Genomic DNA, 19,661 nt, shown 5'->3' with positions numbered 1-19,661 from the left:
CGCGTCCCCACCCCCAGCCGCCGCCTCCCTCGCGCGCCCCCTGCCGGCCGACCGCGGCAAGTCACCTCCAGAGCGCAGCGAGAGCCGGGGGCAGGAGCGCCGCGTTTATTCTCAGGGTCACGGGTTGGGGGCCTCGGAGGCTTCGGGGGTGCTGGGGCTGGGATCGGGGTCCGGGCTGGCATCGTCGGGCACGTCCCAGGGGAAGGTGGGCAGTCCCCGCATCTGCTCGCGGTAGACACGGTCGAAGGCTTCGCTCTGCGCCACCGTGAAGTGGTTTTTCCAGTCGCCGCACACCCCTGGAGGGTGGGGGGCGGAGGGCAAGGTGAGGAACATGGGGAACCTTCCCCGCCCCCGACATGCCAGCACCCCCTTCCCCACCTCCGGGCCTTTGCCAGAAGCACCTCCCCACCCCCTTCATCTCCACGTTGCCCCTTTACCTCCTACGGTGGCCGCCTCTGTCTCCAGTCATCTGGCCAGACCCCTGGGCACCCTTTTTGCGCCCTCCCTCCCTCAGCTCCTCCCATCCTACTTGTCCCTCCGGTAGACCTGTTGCCTTCCTGGTTTTCCCCTGACCCCTTAAAGCTCTCTGCCCAGAACATCCATCTGCCTCCCCACCCAGCATTCCTGCCCCGGTGTCACCTGTGTGACTGTGTCGCTATGACCCGTCCCTCACCTCCCTGTTTAGAACAGGGCTTTCTCACCCCAGGGCTCCTGCAACCCCTACACTACCTCCACTGTGGCTCTGACAGTGGTAATGAAAGCTTTCCCACACTCGGTGCCAGGGGACCGGCTGGAGAGCTGCCCTGGGTTCATGGGGTTCACTCCTTAACACTCACAACAGCTGAGCAGGCAAGGGGTGGGAACTCTGCCCCTTCCATGTGCCCAGACAGGTGCGGGGATCCCTCCGACCCTCACGTTTCTCACTTTGTCATGGGGCTTTAACCTGGAATCCAGGGGCCAATGTCATTTGGATCGTGGTATTTTGAATCTTAGCAAGTGTACACCCCACATACTACACGAGGCCCCTGGTGAAGTCTGGGGGGCTCACTGTGGAGGCTGAATAATCACCACCCCAGATGTTGACCTGTCCTAGTCTTCGGAACCCGTGCCTATGCGACCTTGCATGGCAAAAGGAAGTTTGCAGGTGTCATTGTTAAAGACCTGGAGGTAGAGGGAGGATCCTGGGTCATCCACGTAGCACCCATTTAGCCTCCAGGTGAGAGGCTCCGAGTCAGTCCTCACGAAGACTCTGGATAGCCTCAAAGAGTGTGAGTGTGCCCGGCCCCAGGCTAAGCCCTGGGGGCGGGGGGCGTCAGTCCTGCGTCCACAGTGACGCTGTGAAGGTCATTCTGTTTGGAGCAACCCCAAGTTTCAGTGGGGAAAACTGAGGCCCAGAGAGGTTACGTGACTCGCCCAGGCCACACAGCCAGGCAGTAGCACCCCAGAATTCTCCCCCTCCGCACCTTTCCGGAGGAAGGCACCGTGGCGCTGATCCAGCAGGCTGGGGGGCAGCAGAGTGAAGTTGGACATGGCGTTGGCCTTCATCGCTCCGAAAGCTGAGTGTGCCACCACGGAGCCCAGCGCCTCCTCACCCAGCGGCCGCCCCAGGAATTGGCAGATGCGCTGCACGGAGCCGTGGAGATCCTGCAGGTAGGGGAGAGGGGCCCGGGGGGTGGGGTGGGTGGAGGGAGGTGGGACCCCAGGTAAGGAAGGGCACCAATCAGACTCTGAATCTGGGCATCTGAGTCTCAACCCAGAGCTGTCTGTGTGACTCTGATGCCTTGCCTCAGTTTCCCCATCTCCAAGCTGAGGGACTGGGCCCTGGTTTCTGAGAGTTTTCCACAGTTTGGGGTTTTGGAGGGTTCTGTGGGCAGGAGAGAAGGGGCGGGGGTGGGATGGAGGTCACAGCATGGTGCAGAGGTCAGTTGGACACCTTACGCCAAATCACCTTCACTTTGGTTAGAAGTGAGAGTCAGCCTGCCTGTACCCCGAATTTACACTCCCTGCCAGGTCCCCATCCTGGAACAGTGGCCTCCTTGGGCCAGTCCCAGGCCAGCCTCCCATCCCTCTGTCTCCCCTGCTCCCGTACCCCTGGCGGTCTTTCTCTGCTCCTCTCCTCCTCTGGGTTCTCAGCCCTAGCGCTGGTCAGGTCTGGTCCTCTCCCTATGGACTCCTTGCCCCAGCTTCCTCCCTGGCCTCCCTCTAGGCCGCCACACCCAGAGCTGACCCTACTCCTCCCTGCTCCCAGCCCTCCTATGGCTCCCTAGTGCCCTGGGACAGGAGTCCCAGCCCCCCAGGCCTGACTTTCAAGGACAGAAGTGGTCTGTCCTTCCCTATCCTCTCTTCCCAGACCTTACCATTCCCTGCACTTTCCTTCCTGCAGCCTCGGCATGGCGCTCCCAAGAATGCCCCGTGCCACCCTCCTACACCTGGCAAACCTCCCCACCCAGACCGGGCTCAAATATCCACACCCTCCTGACAATGACAGCTCAGGTCATGGGGGACTGAACATATCCTGTGTACCAAGCTCTAGTCCAAGCCTCTCATGTATATTTGTGCCAACTGTGCCAATAGCCCTGCAGAGAACTGTCCTTACTCCAATTGGTAAACGGAGGCTCAGAGAGGGGAAGACACTTGTCCAAGGTCACACAGCTAGGGAGGAGCTCAAATTTAAGGGCCCAAAGCTGCCACCTCCCTGCCCCCCTCTGTCTTGTTGCCTTCTCTGAAATGCAGCCAGCCTTCTGGTCAGCTCCACCAGCCCCATGGTTCTGATTTTCCAGGTCATTCCTAGTTTCATAACCCTCCATCCCTTTCTTGTCTTGAACCACTGGCGTGTCCCAGAAATTCTAACATGTTGGCAGTTCCTCACACCCAGGGGCACAGCCCAGAAGCTCTGTCAGGCTGCATGGCCCAGTTTTTGGTTTGGAGAATAAAGTTAGATGGAAAAAAAAAAAAAGTGGTTGTGGGGGGCGGGGTTGGTAATGCTGAAATCATCTCTGGATCTTCCAACATGAAGAGATTTACCAGGGTGGGGAGAAAAAAAAACTCAGGTATGTTGTCAACTCTCTCTAGTTTCCAAAACCCCAGGCTCCTCCTCTATAAAACAGGGGTATTAATAATATTGGGGGAAACCATATAAAATGTGGCCAAATACTGGCAACTTTATGTGGTTTGCTCTAATAGATAACTCACCTGTCCATACTTGGCGAGGATTAAATGTGATTAAAACCACACGTGGTATCTGACCCGTGGCCTCGGTCACCTTCAGTGGACACTGGCTGCTACCCTTGCTCTTGTGCAGAACCTAAGCCCTTTTACTTTACAAACTATATTCACACCGTGTGGTACCTTGTTATGCAGTAATAATACGCCAGTGCCCACCGCTGTGGTTCTCACAGCAACCCCGAGAGTCTGCATTTTCCCACCATTTTTTTTTTTAAGATTTTATTTACTTATTTGAGAGAGAGAGACACAGAGATAGCGACAGAGAGCACAAGCGGGAAGGACAGAGAGAAGCAGGCTCCCTGCTGAGCAGAGAGCCTAATGCAGCAGGGCTCGATCCCAGGACCCTGAGATCATGACCTGAGCCGAAGGCAGACGCTTAGGCCACTGAGCCATCCAGGTGCCCCTTCCCACCATTTATTTTTTATTTTTTATTTTTTTTTAAAGATTTTATTTATTTATTTGACAGAGAGAGATCACAAGTAGACGGAGAGGCAGGCAGAGAGAGAGAGAGAGGGAAGCAGGCTCCCTGCTGAGCAGAGAGCCCGATGCGGGCCTCGATCCCAGGACCCTGAGATCATGACCTGAGCCGAAGGCAGCGGCTTAACCCACTGAGCCACCCAGGCGCCCCTTTCCCACCATTTAAAAAAAAAAGATTTTTGGGGCACCTGGGTGGCTCAGTGGGTTAAGCCGCTGCCTTCGGCTCAGGTCATGATCTCAGGGTCCTGGGATCGAGCCCCGCATCGGGCTCTCTGCTCAGCAGGGAGCCTGCTTCCTCCTCTCTCTCTGCCTGCCTCTCTGCCTGCTTGTGATCTCTCTCTGTCAAATAAATAAATAAAATCTTTAAAAAAAAGATTTTTATTTATTTATTTGAGAGAGAGAGAGAGAATGAGCAGTGGGGAGGGGCAGAAGGAGAAGCAGACCCTGCACAGGGAAGGGAGCCCAAGGCGGGGCTCCATCATGACCTGAGCCGAAGGCAGATGCCCAACAGATTGAGGCCCCCAGGCGCCCCCTTTCCCACCCATTTTAAGGACGAGATGTCTAAGACTCTGAGAGATTTAATTTTTTTTTTTTTAAAGTAAGCTTCATGCCCAGCATGGAGAGCAGTGCAGGGCTTGAATTTATGACCCTGAGATCAAGACCCGAGCTGAGATCAAGAGTTGGATGCCCAACTAACTGAGCCACTCAGGCTCCCCAACATTTTAGGGGATTTTTTTAAAGATTTTATTTATTTATTTGTCAGAGATCACAAGTAGGCAGAGAGGCAGGCAGAGAGAGAGAGGAGGAAGCAGGCTCCCTGCTGAGCAGAGAGCCCGATGCGGGACTTGATCCCAGGACCCTGGGATCATGACCTGAGCTGAAGGCAGAGGCTTTAACCCACTGAGCCACCCAGGCTCCCCAATTTTAGGGGATTTTTAACTGCTTTATAAAAAATGCAGGTGTTTCCCAATCCAAAAAGTACTGACAGAAAGAATACAACACACCTGAAATGCACATGCAAGAAGGGAACCTATCCGGGGAGCTCAGTGAGGGGGCATGTAACGGGAGCTCCTCAGGTACCCAGCCTCTGGGAACATCTTTGTTAAGAATCTAGAATGGGGCACATGGGGGCACCTGGGGCCCCATCATTAAGCGTCTGCCTTTGGCTCAGGTGATGATCCCAGGGTCTTGGGATTGAGCCCCGCATCGGGCTAACTGCTCAGTGGATAGTCTGCTTCCCCTCTGCCCCTGCCCCTGGCTCATGCTCGCTCTGTCTCAAATAAATAAAATCTTTAAAAAAAAAAAAAGAAGAAGAAGAATCTAGAATGGTTGGCTGTGTTCACTGTGGACTATTCTTCTAGAAGCCCAGCCATCCTCCTTGCAGCCCAGCAAAGCAGTGGGCATTCTGCATGGCACCTTCTTCCGGGAAGCTCTCCCTGATTGCTCCAGCCAGAAGGCATTTTCCTCTCCCAGGTACCTGCTCCAGGGGTGTTTGATGGAGTCCAGACAGGAGTCCCATCTAACTCCAAAGGCTGTTTCCTTCCACCAGTCCCCTCTGCCTTTCAGGTCACAGCCATCCCTGAAGCTCACTTCCCACATGTCCCAGTTCTGCATGGCCTCATCTGTCCTATCACCTCCCCTGCTCAGGGCCCATCGCTGGCTTCCACCTACTCAGAGACAAGCCAAGGTCTCCCTGGGCCTCCTGTCTCCCCTCTGCCCACATTTCACACCCCCTATCCCAACTCAGCTCTGGCCACGTGGGCTTCTATGCTCCCCTAGGAACACATCAAGCACGCTCTCACCTCAGGGCCTTTGCACTGGTGTTTGGTTCCCACTGCCTGAGACACTTTCCCCCCAGATAGCTCCAGGGCTCCTCCTTCTCCTTCAGATCTTTGCTTAAGTGTTATTTCCCTCTGCCCCCCCCCCCCCCACCCAGCACAGGCCTCCCTGACCACCGTATTTAAAACTGTGCCCCCGCACATTCCTTATCCCCTGCTCATTTCGGGCTTGCCTTTGCGCCTTTGCTCTGCTCTTCGGCTACCATTTATCTTATTTATCCGTGCCCCCTCTGCGGCTCAGGGGCTCAGGACCCTGCTCCGTTCACCATGGCGCCCCCCAGTACCTGGTGCGTTGCACGGAAGCGTAGGCCTTGCCGAAAGGGAAGGGAAGGGAAGTGGCACGAGGAGGGGAGGAGTGGGGGGCACTGGGCTGGGGTGGGGCGGGGGGCTCACCTGCTGCAGCTCCTCGTAGGTGATAAACAGGAAGTTCTCTTTGCCCTGCATCCGAATCCAGCCCTTAATATGGTCGAACCAGGAGCCAAACTGCACTGCGGGCGGAGGGATGGGTGGATCAGGGCCAGGCAGTAAGACCACACAGCCAGGGCTTAGGGCTGGGGCAGGGGGTGTGCCTCACTGGCCCCACGTGGCCCCGGACCTGGCCCCTCAGAGCTGGATGCCTCCCCCAAGCCCCCCACATCTGGCCCCCTGAAAACCCCTGTATCCCCATCTCTCTGTTTCTGTCCCTTTTCTGCATCTCTGTCTCTCTGTTTCTCTCCTCTCTGTATCTATGTATCTGTCTATATCCTTCTCTCTGTTCTCCTGTCTCCTTCGCTGTAACACCTGGGATCTCTGCCTCCCTCTCCTTCATACCCCTCTCCACCCCCTTCCTATCTGGGTGACCGAGGGGCACCCCCTCACCTCACTTTGCCCCAGTCCTCACCTTCGCCTTTGAGAAAGTTCTGCAGGAACTGGTCAGGCGTGCCAGGGTCCTTCAATTGCCCAGCGATCTTGGAGTAATGGTAGAGGGAGACCACCACGTCCCGGGGGTTCCGGCCCATGTAGATCACCTGGGTGTGGATGTTGGGGAGAGGCGAGAAGCTGTCAGACACAGGCAGGACCCCAGCCCCAAAGACTGCATGTCCCCAAGCCTTCTTTCTTCTTATCCTACAGCAGGAACGACTCAGGGTAGATTTCTCAGGGGACTGTCCTGCTAAGCTTAGATTAGTTCGCCCCATCCCAGAGGATGGGGAGAGTTCCCAACAACCACATTCTAGGAGGAGAGAAGGACCGTTCCTGGACCAGGCAGAGTGACAGTTTGGCTTCAGGGAATCAAGACTGGAGGAGGAAGCCATGGGGCTCAGGATGGGGGAGATCAGGGTGAGAGGTGTTGACCCTCCTTCCTATTCCCATAGCCAAGGCCCTAGCTCGTCCATTCCTGCCTGGTCCCTCACCTCAGCCTCTTTCCCAGCCTCCCAGCCTCCACATGGCCCCAGAGGGTCTTTCTACACCCAGAGCTGACCCTACCCTCGTCGACTCTCCAGCACCCCAGGGAAGAGTCCCAGCCCCTGAGCCTGGCATTCAAGGCCCCCACGACCTGGCCTCACTCTGTTTACCTGCTTCATATGCCACAACCGAGCCCCCTCCAGCCCCATCAGATATGTCCTTCCCTGGCAACTGTCTCCTTCCCCGAGACTACAGTCAGGCACTCACTTCCTTCGTAATCCCACCAGTCTCCTGGGTGTAATTACTCCATCCATCTCTGTGTGGACCAGCAAATTACAGATACGTGTGTCCAGCCCAGATCTGTCCTATCACATCCTGATTCAGTTATCTCCCTGCCCACTGGCAACCCCCACCCAGCCGCCCAGGCCCGATGACAGAGCTTCCACCTTCCCCTGAGTCTCCCCTCCCGCCGCCCCCCATCCCAGGTGACGACAGCCTCATTCTCCCAGCTGCTTAAGCCAAACACCACAGAGTCACCCTTGACTCATCTGCCTGACACCCACACCCCATCTGTCAGCAAATCTGACTCCTGGTTCCGCTTCCAAAATACACCCCAAACCGAGCCCTCTTCCTTCACCTCCTCGGCCACCACCCTGGTCTCTGTCACCAAGGCCCTACACCTGGACTCCAGGCAGTCGCCCCCACGGTCTGTTCTCCACCTTGCCTCCAGAGGGCGCTTGTGAAAACCCAAGTGGGCTCCCGTTCTGCAGCTCAGAGCCCTTCGCTGGTTCTTGTCCCTCAGAGGACAAACGAAGTTGCCACCACAGCTCACGCAGCCCTGCACAGTTGGGACCCTGTAACCTCCCTGACCTCATCTCTACTCTTTTCCCCCTCATTCAGTTGGTTCTGGCCACACAGGCTTCCTTGGAGCCTCATGCATGCCACACGGGCCCCGGGGCCTTTGCACCTGTTCTCCCCTGTGCCTGGAATGCTCTTCCCCCAGACGCCCCCACACCCTGCTCCGTTCTGATGTGAGTTTATCACCTCGGCGTCTTAAAGAGCTTCCTTATCTACTCTCTGCCCGTTACTCCTTAGAATGCAGGCTTACGTGGCTGTGTGCTTATTGACCACGGTTCTAGATCAGGGCCAGGGACGTAGGAGGTGTTCAACAAACACGTGCTGAATCCGTCAGTCAGTTTTGCTCTACCCCACCCCAACAGCCTCCCCGCCCGCCCTGGCTCTCGCACCTTGGCCTTGGAGTTGAAGAAGGCTTTGGTGAAGAGTTGGATGGGGAGGTGGGAACTCATGAGGCGGGGGCTGGGCTGGTCCGAGAGGCTGAAGGCCCCCATGATGGTCTCACACCAGGGTGCCCGCTTCCAGATGGGCACAGAGCGGATCCAGGATGGGTCCCCGTCCTTCAGGATTAAGCTGAGAATCTCAATCATCCAATTGGTACCTGTCAGGAGATACGGGGCAAATTAATCGAAGACGGGGTGGCGGCGGGGAGGGGAGGGCAGAGAGAAACAATCGGATTTCTCAGATGCCTCCTGGCCAGCCAGCGGGGAAGCTGGGGCTGCTGCTTATTATGATTTTCAGAGCAGGACCTCAAGGTTCAAAGAAACAAAGTCGCTGGTGGCCAAGGTGGCGAAGCCAAGAAGCGGCGCGCTCAGCAAAGACTGGCTCACTGTCCACCCAGCCCCATTTCATCTCCCCCCCAGGACTAGGATGGGACCACATTCCCCTCACCTCCCCTGCAGCTGCGTGTGGGGCCATGTGACCGAGTTCTGGCCAAGTGAGTGCAGGTGGCAGTGACAAGCAGCCTCTTCCAGGCCTGGCCCATAAACACCTCCTACACGGCCCCTCCCCCTTCCCTCTCTGCTGGCTGGATGCGGGGATGCCCCTGGAAACTGGGGCTCCCGGGGATGGCACAGCCATGAGATGGAAAGAGCCAGAATGCCGAGGCTGCGTGGATTTTCCCCCACTTCCCTCCACGCATTCTGCCCCACACGGAGTTTAAAGGAATGACAAGCTTCTAGAAGGTTCCGTGGCTGGGACTCTGAGGCTTATGTGTGAGGCAGAAGCATTCCGCTAGTACGTAGGGGAAGCTGCAATTAAATCAATCCAGGCGTCTGGACTTAAATTAAAATCTCAGCAGCTTTCACTACCCCTTCTCAGGAGTAACCCCTTGATTTCTGGGGGGACCCACAAATGTTATGTAGCAGGAAGGGAGCTCGTCAATGACCTGCTTCTCTTGTCCGGATTCCAGGAGACTGTCGGCAAGTCAGATGAGAAATAATAATAATAATAATAATAATAATACAAATAATATTAACAGTCACCTTTTATTAGTATTATATTGCCCTGGATCTCTGTTTTTGTTGTTTTGTTAAAGATTTTATTTATTTATTTGGCAGAAAGAGCACAAGCGGGGGGAGCTGCAGACAGAGGCAAAGGGAGAAACGGGCACCCTGCCGAGCTGGAAGCTGATGGCGGCCTCCATCCTACCACCCTGGGATTCGGACCTGAGCCCAAGGGGGACGCTCAGCTGACTGAGCCAGCCAGGCGCCTTTGCTTGTCTGCTTTTAAGTCGTCTCTGCGACCAAGGTGGGGCTCAAACCCACGACGCCGAGATGGGGAGAGTCGAACGGCTCACCAGCTGAGCCCGTCGGGCGCACCGGTATTGCCTTGGATTCTAACACTAACCCAGCGCGCGTTCTTGATGCCCTGCACTTGCTCCCAGTCCACTCTCTGGTGCCCTTTCCCGGGAGATGGGAGCGGGACCCCGTGAGCAGGTCTCCGGCGCCCAGCGCAATGGTAACCTCTGCCAGTAGAGGGCGCCGGAGGAACCCTGCGGCAGGATGGGTCTCGCTTCCCAGCTGGCTCCGTGATGGACAGCGGCCCGCAGGGCCCTGGACACCCGGCGACACTTTCCGTCCACCCGACCCCGCGCCCCCAGTGGACTTCCTTGGGCGCTCTGCTTCCGCCCAGGGGGAGTGGCTGGCTGAGCCCTGCATGGGCTCTTCCTATCTCCCCTGGGGTTCTCCTTACCCCCTTGATGGGTTTAATACTCTCCCACTAGTTCACATGTTCTATTTTGCGAGTGTGCAGTAAAATACGCCTAACGTAAAACTTACGCATTTCACCCTTTTTAAAGTGTCCAGCTCAGTGGCGTTAAATGGATTCAGGTTGTTGTGAAACCATCGTCATGCTGCTCAAAGCGGCTTTGAATGAAACCTGCTGCTCAGGGAAGGGAAATTTGGCGATGGCCATCAAAATCACACATTCACAGACCCTTTCCCTGGGCAATTCCGCATCTAGGAGTTTTTTCTACAGATAAATGCGTAGGTTGTGCAAATGCTATCTGCATGGGAGGCAGCATTGGCTATAAAGTGTGCATTGTGTATAAAGGCAAAAGGCTGAAAACTTAGTCAATATTCGTCAGTCAGGAACTGTTTAAACAAGAATTCCCGTGCATCCAATGTTACTGAATACTATGGAACCGTAAACAAACAAATGAGCAAGGAAGTTCTTGGTCCACAGTCTTAAGATGTAAGATGGGATGATGTCAAGATACGAGGAAAACGAGGGGCGCCTGAGTGGCTCAGTTAAGCGTCTGACTCTTGATTTTGGCTCAGGTCATGATCTTGGGGACATCAGAAAAAGCCCCACGTTGGGGGCTTAAGATTCCTTCCCTCTCCCTCTGCCCCTCTCCCTCCTAAACGAATACAAAGAAAAAGAAAGAAAAAATATAAACAAAACCATAGTACAGAATGGTGCGGATAGCGTGTGAACCGTGGGGGGAAGTGACAATGTATTTAGTCACCTTTCTGTTTGCACGTACAAATTCTGGAAGGATACACAGAGGCCCTTGGTGATTGCAGAAGGAAAGAGATCTTTTGGTGCAAACCCTTTGTACCTCTTGAACTTTTGAACTATGAATGCATTACTTCTTCTTCTTCTTCTTTTTTTTTTTTTTGAATGCATTACTTCTTAAGAACAGAATCAATACATTTCAAATTAAAGAAAGAAGCTGGGGGTGCCTGGGTGGCTCAGTGGGTCCTGATCTCAGGGTCCTGGTATCCGCCTATGTCCGGCTCTCTGCTCAGCAAGCAGCCTGCTTCCTCCTCTCTCTCTCTCTCAACCTTTCTGCCTACTTGTGATCTCTGTCAAATAAATAAATAAAATCTTAAAAAAGAAAAAGAATTCTCTTGAAACTCAATAATGAGAAAACAAACGGTTTTCATTAAAAAAATGGGGGAAACGGGGGCGCCTGGGTGGCTCAGTCGTTAAGTGTCTGCCTTCGGCTCAGGTCATGGTCCCGGGGTCCTGGGATTAAGCCCCATATCGGGCTCCCTGCTCGGTGGGAAGCCTGCTTCTCCCTCTCCCACTTCCTCTGCTTGTGTTCCCTGTCTCACTGTGTCTCTCTCTGTCAAGTAAATAAATAAAATCTTTAAAAAAAATGGGGGAAAGACTTGAACAGACATTTTATCAAAGAAGACACGTGATTGGGGCACCTGGGTGGCTCAGTGGGTTAAGCCTCTGCCTTCAGCTTGGGTCATGATCTCAGGGTCCCGGGATCGGGCCCTGCATCGGGCTCTCTGCTCAGCAGGGAGCCTGCTGCCCCCTCTCTCTCTGCCTGCCTCTCTGCCTACTTGTGATCTCTCTCTCTCTGTCAAATAAATAAATAAAATCTTAAAAAAAAAACCACAGCGATAGCAAAATACGCACCTATTCCAATGGCTTAGAAACCAACCAAACAAACAGAACAGCCCAACAATATCAAGTGTTGGTGAGGAACGACGCTTGGTTGGCGAGCTCGCCAATGTCGCTGGTGAGAACGCAAAATGAAGCCACTTTGGAAAAAAAGCTTGGCCGTTTCTCATAAAGTCGAGCCAACCTACTTTCCATCGACTCTGCAATCTCACGTCTGAGTATTTCCCCAAGAAAAATATTTCCATGCACTTGTGTGCAAAGCTGCACATAGATGGTAGGAGTCCATCTATGTGACATTCCAGAAAAGGCGAAACTCCAGGGGCCACAAACAGCAGTGGCCTCCAGGGGCTGGGGCTGAGGGAGCAGTTGGCCACGCAACAATGTGAAGGGATTTGGGGGCGATGGGGCTGTTCTGTGTCTTGGTTGTGACGGTGGTTATAGGACTGTATGTGTCTCTCAAAACTGGGAACTCTGAGGGAAATGAAAACATGCGTCCACAGACAGAATGGCCATGTTTCTAGAAGTGTTACTCGAGACAAAGCATGCAGACAGCCCAATAAATTACCATCCAGTGAATGTATAAACAGAAAATAGAATGCATACTATGGGACGGCATTCCACCATAAAAGGGAATGAAGAAACACTAACACGTGCTATGACATGGATGAACCCCAAAAGCGTTGTACTAAGTGAAAGAAACCAGACATAAAAGACCCTGCATGGTAGGATTCCATTTACATAAAATGTCCAGATTGGGCAAATCTATTGAGTCAGAAAGCTGACTCATGGTGGCCATAGCTTGGGGTTGGGGATGTGGGTTTTGGGGGGTGATGGCTAATGGGTACAGGGTTTCTTGTTGGGATGGTGAAAATATTCCTGAATGGATAGTGATAAAGGTTGCTCAGCTCTGTGAATACATCACTACCAGAGAACAGTACACTTTAAAATGGGCACATTGGGGGCGCCTGGGTGGCTCAGTTGGTTAAGCCTCTGCCTCAGCTCAGGTCATGATCTTGGGGTCCTGGGATCAAGCCCCGCATCGGACGTCCCCCCCGCAACCTGTCTCTCTGTCTACTTGTGATCTCTCTCTCTGTCAAACAAATAAAATAAATATTTGAAAATAAATAAATAAAATGGGCAAATCGTAGGAGGTATGAATTATATCTCAAAAAATACCCCTCACGGGGCGCCTGGGTGGCTCAGTTGGTTAAGCAACTGCCTTCGGCTCAGGTCATGATGCCGGAGTCCTGGGATCGAGTCCCACATCGGGCTCCCAGCTCCATGGGGAGTCTGCTTCTCCCTCTGACCTCCCCTCTCATGCTCTCTCTCTGTCTCTCAAATAAGTAAATTAAAAAAAAAAATACCCCTCACAGAACTCCATGGTGAAGAGGGTGAATATCATATTTTGAAATGTTTCAAAAATGTCTTGAAAAAGAAATAAAGTAGTCAATCCCCATTGTTCTAGAGAAGGAAAAGCTGAAGTCTGTCCCTTTTCTCACTAAAAGTTCCTCGAGGGACTTTGAGTAAAGTCACCGGAGAACCTCTCCTTGGCTCCAAAGGGATGCTTCATCAACCCATGTGCCTCCAGTCTTCTCCCCCTTGCTGATCTTCTCTTGTTCCTTCAGTCTCATCAAGCCTCCTCCGACCCCAGGGCCTTTGCATGTGCTCCTCTCTGTGTAGGATACACTTTCCCACTCAAACCCCTCTTCAGCTTCCAGATCTGGACATGAACGTCTTCTCCCCCATGAAGGCTGCCCTCATCCCCATCTCTTTTTATTTTATTTATTTGAGAGAGAGAGGGAGGGAGAGCAAGCGAGCATGAGAAGGGGCAGGGTCAGAGGGAGAAGCAGACTCCCCACCAAGCAGGGAGCCTGACGTGGGGCTCGATTCTGGGACTCCAGGGTCATGACCTGAGCTGAAGGCAGTCACTTAACCAACCAAGCCACCCAGGTACTCTCTCTCTCTCTTTTTTAAGATTTTATTTATTTGACAGAGATATCACAATCTCCCTGCCTGCAGAGAGGCAGGCAGAGAGAGGAGGAAACAGGCTCCCTGCTGAGCAGAGAGCCCGACGTGGGGCTCGATCCCAGGACCCTGAGATCATGACCTGAGCCAAAGGCAGAGGCTTAACCCACTGAGCCACCCAGGCGCCCTCCCCCAGAGAAACTCTTGTTACCTACATTCAATGCTCCCTGCACCTTGAGGGCACCCATTCCAACCCTAATTACATAGTAATAGAGGTGATTGCATATTGAAATAAAGTCTGTCTCTCCCAACAGATTAACAACTGTCTTCCCTACCCACAGCTGTGTCTCCACACATGGCAGATGATTAGTAAGCAGTTTTTCAGGGACGGAATGGAGAAAATTAAGAGCATCCCCTTCCCCCTCCCTCCCTCCCCGCCTCCTTTCTTCCGCCAATATTTACTGAATCCTTATTAGGTGCCAGGCACTGTTTTAGGCTCAAAGGCTACAGCGGTGGCCCAGACCCACTAAACCACCTGCCCTCAAAGAGCTCATGTTCCAGGGAGGAAACCAGAGAATAAATCAACAAACAAAAGCACAATATAGGGGCTCATGGTGACAGGCGCTCTGAAGGAAAGGAGCAGTTAGTTAAGGGGCTGAAGAGGGACAGGGTGGAGATGCTGCTTTAGCTGGGAGGTCAGGGGAGGCTTCCCTGGGGACCCGAGAGCCCACCTAGCAGGAGGAAGGAGGGACACCTGGTGGGCAGAGGGATTCATCAGGGCAAAGGCCAAGTTCAACCCTGTAAGGAGCAGTTCCAGAGCCCCACCCCTCCATACCCGACCCCCAGCCCCTCGGTGCGCCCTTCTCAGGCTCCGTGGCCGCCATCCCGCCCCCCCCACCCCGTGCCTGGCAGGTACCTGACTTGGGGTAGGTGATGATGAAGATGTCATCGTCCTGAACGTCTGCATTCTCTACCATGCGGATGCTCTCTGGCGAGTAGATGCCAACGGGGAAGGGGATGCCCTTGTACCGGAAGTATTCGCCGGACAACTTCTGGCTGTGGGAGTGTGGGGGAGACACCGTGAGGACCGGGGAGGAGGTGAGGACAGGAGTCAGTCCTGGAGGTTGGGGGTGGGCGGTGAGCAGAGAACTCTCAGGGCAGGAGGGAGGGAGAGCAAGAGACAGGTGAGGGGTGCTCGGATCCCCGGGGGAACCCTGGCAGCAAATGTTCTCTGAGCCTCATTTCTTCATCTGCAAGGTGGGGATGGTTTACCCAAACCCCACAACAAGACTCTGAGGTCAGGAGGGCTATTAGCTGCCTTTTATGAATGAAGAAAGCAAAGCACAGAGAGGTTGAGTGACTCCCAAAGCCACACAGCCAGTGGAACACAGAGCCCTTCACAACTGTAAAGCAGGGCTAAGTGCTTTTCTCTCCCCCACCTTTTGCCCCAACCCTTGAGGAAGAGGTTAACTCACCACCCCATTTTACCAACAAGGAAACCGAGGCCACAGAAGCTATGCGCCTTGCCCACTCCTTCCTGCAAGGTCAAGGAGCGCAGAGCCCACCATTGAAACCCAACCCAGGGGTCACCATGAAGCTGAAGCACTTCTGTTTTTGTTTTTGTTTTTTAACATTTTAAAGTAATCTCTACACCCAACGTGGGGCTCGTGCTTACAACCCTGAGATCGAGAGTTGTCTCTTGCTCTACGGGCTAAGCCCGCCAGGCACCCCAAAGCTGAAACAGTCTGAAAGTTCAAGCCCCTCACTTGAGCTGCCTTTCCAAAGTCCCCGTGATGGGTCCACAAAGCCACGAAATTTCCCAAAGTGAGATATTCTAAGAGCAAAATCCATTCAACCTGCTGTAGCTTTCCATGACAGCCTTCCCTGGGGTCTCCTGCCCCTGGCGTGTGGGAGAGGGGTGGGTATTGGGGGGCCCTCGCTAAGGTGAAGGGGAGCTCGCCCCCCCCCCCGGGTATTTATGGGGCCTGCAGTCACGCCTGTCTGCAGGAATTTGCATCACGACACACCTTGTCCTCGGGCACCTGACCCGGAAAGCAAGAGGTGGAGGAGGAGACACAGGTCTGAAGTGTGTGAATCCAGAAGCTTGTTTGTGTCATTTTTCTGGAATGTTTGGAGGGTTTGTCAGCTTTCAAAATGAAGCAAGTCGCTATAATTCTCTTTCTTACTCTAAATAAACATCCCGCCTCTCCCTGTGGCCAGAGTCACACACATTGGTTCTTTCCCTTAAGGAGAGCCCCCTTGCCACCTTCCAAACTTCCAGCCCCGCAGAATCCGATCTGCCCTTCCTGAGCTGCCGCTCTGGGTGTTTCCATTCATGCCTCGTTAGAGTACACTGAGGACAATGCTGAATTAGGAAAAAAAACAAAAAACAAACCAGTATGTGTGTAAGTAGGTTATGTTGTCTGTGGATTTCACTTCGGGATGGCAAAGAGGCTATTACCAATAGCTGTTATAAAGAGGGTTGGGGACCACACAAATGAAACTCAGAAACACAGTGTTGAGTGAAGGACGGGCCGCAGGAGGGTCCGGACCCCATGATTTCAATTACGGGAAGTTCAAATACAGGAAATGTGCTAGAAGTTGCTAGAAGGTGCTAGAAGTTGCTAGAAGGTGCTAGAAAGTGCCAGAAGGTGCCAGACAGCGGGATAGCAGTTATCCTTGGGGGTTTGGGAGACTGTGATGTGGGGGCTGGTTACACAGCATGCCTACTGTGCAAAATTCTTGAGTTGTTGACCAAAGCCCTGTGTACAGCACTCTTGTGAGTTTTACCTTAACCAAATATTCAGTGAATGAATGGATAAGTAATTAAAGGACGGGGGGGAGACCTTCCAACTAAAACAACTATTTCTAGTAAAAAGGAGGTGGAGTGTGGGGCCTGAAGAGGTTGAAAACCCAGCTGGCTTATTGACAGTTGAGTGAATGGAGGTCCCCTGAAAGCCGTGACTGGCCCGGGGGAGCCCCCAGGATCCTTCCTGAAGGCCTTTACCAGCTTCAGAGATTGAGGGAGGCCTGGCACCGGGTAAGGCTTGGAGGGGAAGAAGAGAAGCTTGAGAACTGTGTACTCTGCCTGGGGTTGCTGGAGGGCTCTGGGAGCCCAGGGGAGGCTCAGCTGGCTGGGGCCTCCCAGGGACAGTGTCCCTGTCCCGAGGTGGGCCCGGAAAGGGCTGCAGGAGAAGCCGGTGTCGGGGGCTATGGCCTGCTGGCAAAAAGCCCTTTATCCCTGACTGGGGGTTGTTCCCGTGGAGATGAGGAGGGAGGTTTGGTCACCTCACAGGTTGAAGAGGGTGTGGCCCTAGGTAACCACAGTGGTACAGGCCTGAGGAAGAGCACAGCCTTGGGGCTGAACATGGCTTTGGCACTTCCTAGCCGAGCTGAGGCCCAATACTTCAACACTCTTTCTTCAACGGCAAAAGGGAGACGGGAGAAGTAGCAGTGTCTTGATGAAGGGCGTAAACTCTGAAGCCAGAATATGGGGGTTTGAATTCTGTGTCCCACCTGCTGTGTGGCTTCGGGTAAATCAATTGACCTCTCTGTGCCACCTGTTTTTTTATCCATAAAATGGGGGTAGTAATAATCGGTACCTCATAAGGCTGTCGTGAGCACGTAAAAAGTACTTGAACTCACCACCGGGGGATCAAGAGTCACATGCTCCACCAAGAGGCAAAGTTGTAGTGACGCCACTGTTCCGTGATGATGTCAGCTTCCCCACGGGGGGTGTGTGGGCATGGAATTAGTGATGTCACTGGTTACTAGGCAGATTAGCCCAGGGAGTGGGTGCTTGGAGGCAGTCAGTTCCCATTAGACGGATGGGCGGCCCAGTGCCTGGCTCTTGGTGCTCTCCGTGCCTTGGCCAGTGGATCTCGCCTCCCTGAGCCTCGGTTTCCTTATCTGTCCCATGAGGATAACAGTCATCTCTACCTCAGGGTTCTTATCCTACCTGAGGATTAAAAGGGATAATCTAGGGGTACCTGGGGGGCTCCGTCAGTCTGCCTTCAGCTCGGGTCATGAGCCCAGCGTCCTGGGATCGAGTCACCGCATCAGGCTCCCTGCTCATCGGGGAGCCTGCTTCCCGCTCTGCCTGCTGCTCCCCCTCTTTGTGCGTGCACCCTCTCTCAAATAAATAAAATATTCAAAAAATAATAATAAAAGGGATAATCTCAGAGGCTCCTGGCTCCTGGTAAACACTGGGAAAGCTGAGACTCCCTCTGGTGGGCAGCGCTGTTTGGGTCTTTGATCTGACAGCCCCTCGGAGAGATGTCCTCCCCGGTTGGCAGGAGAGGAAAAGGGAGATGCTGACAGGGAAAAGATGCTGTGGCCTTCAGGAGTCCCTGAAATATTCACGGATAGCATGAATCAATCAATACGAGGGTATCTCCCTCCTGCCCGCCCCCCTCCCAACAGGGAGGGTCCTCGCTCCACCCCAGGGGGTCACGTCCCTGGTGCTCTCCTGTATTTGACTGACCCAATGCACGCGGGAGTGAACGAAGGCACTGACCAAGAAGAAAGGGAGAGAGATGGGGCCCCTGGGTGGCTCAGTTGTTAAACGTCTGTCTTTGGCTCAGTTCATGATCCCAGGGTCCTGGGATCCAACCCCAAGTCAGGCTCCCTGCTGGTGGGAAGCCTGCTTCTCCGTCTCCCACTCCCCCTGCTTGTGTTCCCTCTCTCACTGTCTCTCCCTGTCAAATAAATGAATTAAATCTTAAAAAAAAAAAAAGTGAGGGAAAGTAAAAGAGCTTTCGTAATGTCTGTCCTTTCACCTGTCTCAGTCCTTTTCAGCCCCCCCTGCACTTCAGAGCCCCCTGCCCAGCCCCTTTGAGATGCCCACAGCTGGGCCCTCTTGTGGGCCAGCAGTGTGCAGACCTTATCAGTGTGCTCTCAGAGCCCAGAACAGTCAATTGCTCATTAAATAAACAATAGAGGCCCAAATGCCGCCTCCTCACATGTGCCGATACTACAGTCTGTAGTATCGGACGGGACAATGGAAGGAAGGGAGAGTGATCTGGCCAAGTCCACACGTGACAAGTTCCAGGCAGAGCTGGGATTTGAACCTCGGCCCTGCGGGCAGTTTCTGTCCCGGTTCCACCTTCCCTGGGTACCCCGAAACTGCTCCCTGCCCTGAGTACTATTCCCACCTCCAGGCCTTTGTGCCTGCAGGTCCTCTGGGCCAGGAATGCTGGGCCCGCCCTCGCCCTTGTCTGTGCTTGAGGGTTCCAGGCCGGGAATGCCGCCCACCCCTTCCTGCTAGGCCGAATCCCACTGCGTGTCCTCAAACAGGTGCTGTGTGCCTTCGCTCCCCAGCTTGTAAATCAAATCTGGCCCCAGGGGGACTTGACTCTCCCTCGGTGACAAGCCTGTTTTGTTCCTACACCACGTCTGGGGCCTGGCACTGAGTTATCGCTCGACTGGAGCAGAGGAATGAAGGTGACAATGGAGCTGGGTCAGTCTGGCCGCGGAAGGAACAGCAGAGAGCACACCGGCCGACATAATGGGCCTCTGGCTGAGCTCCTGCCTATTAGCCTTCTCAAAGCTGCTGGTTCTGGCCTGCCCTGCTCCGGAGACCCCAGAACGTGAGACTCTAAGAATGGCCTGACACATCGACACTCCGGCCTCCCACCCCGGCCCTGGCCCTCTTTCTCTCTGTCCACACTGCGCCTGTCCAACTCTGGTCTCCTCCTCGCCCTCTCGCTCTCCAGCCAGGCCCTTCAGTCCCTTGGCCTCCAGCCCCTTCCACCTGTCCACCCCGCACATGGCCGCAGTCCCTCAGTCCGCAGCTCAAGGCCCTCCGTGACCTAGGCCTGCCCATTCTTCTGGCCTCCTCCGACCTGAAAGACCCTGTTCTGACTTCCCTTTGGCCCCAGAAGGGGAGGAAGAGCATGGGATTCGCCCAGAGAGAAAATCTATGTCAAAGACATTCGTTATTGGACTTCTCCCAGAGCCCCATGAGGTGGTTATGGTGAGCACTACTCCTGCCGGAAGACATGGAGGCCCAGAGAAGTTAATATATTTCCCCTAAGGTCACACAGCAGTCTTCCTAGGTGG

General features: G+C 54.0%; 1 protein-coding gene across 2 annotated transcripts in view; it reads right to left on the bottom strand.

The window, feature by feature from the left end:
- Nucleotides 1-77: 77 nt before the first annotated feature.
- Nucleotides 78-19,661, bottom strand: part of SULT2B1 (sulfotransferase family 2B member 1) — a 32,737-nt gene continuing 13,153 nt past the window's right edge. For both annotated transcript variants that reach the window (XM_047709907.1, XM_047709908.1), the window contains exons 2-7: nucleotides 14,518-14,657; nucleotides 8,171-8,379; nucleotides 6,421-6,547; nucleotides 5,934-6,028; nucleotides 1,464-1,644; nucleotides 78-296 (exon numbers count right to left, since the gene is read on the bottom strand). In XM_047709907.1, the coding sequence (XP_047565863.1) occupies nucleotides 118-296; nucleotides 1,464-1,644; nucleotides 5,934-6,028; nucleotides 6,421-6,547; nucleotides 8,171-8,379; nucleotides 14,518-14,657 (931 nt within the window). In that variant the 3' untranslated portion in view covers nucleotides 78-117. The remainder of the gene's footprint in view (nucleotides 297-1,463; nucleotides 1,645-5,933; nucleotides 6,029-6,420; nucleotides 6,548-8,170; nucleotides 8,380-14,517; nucleotides 14,658-19,661) is intronic.

The sequence above is a fragment of the Lutra lutra genome, chromosome 17, assembly GCF_902655055.1.
Source record: "Lutra lutra chromosome 17, mLutLut1.2, whole genome shotgun sequence".
Lineage (NCBI taxonomy): Eukaryota > Metazoa > Chordata > Mammalia > Carnivora > Mustelidae > Lutra > Lutra lutra.
Note: the sequence above shows the minus strand (reverse complement) of the source record. Positions and strands in the feature narration are given on the sequence as shown.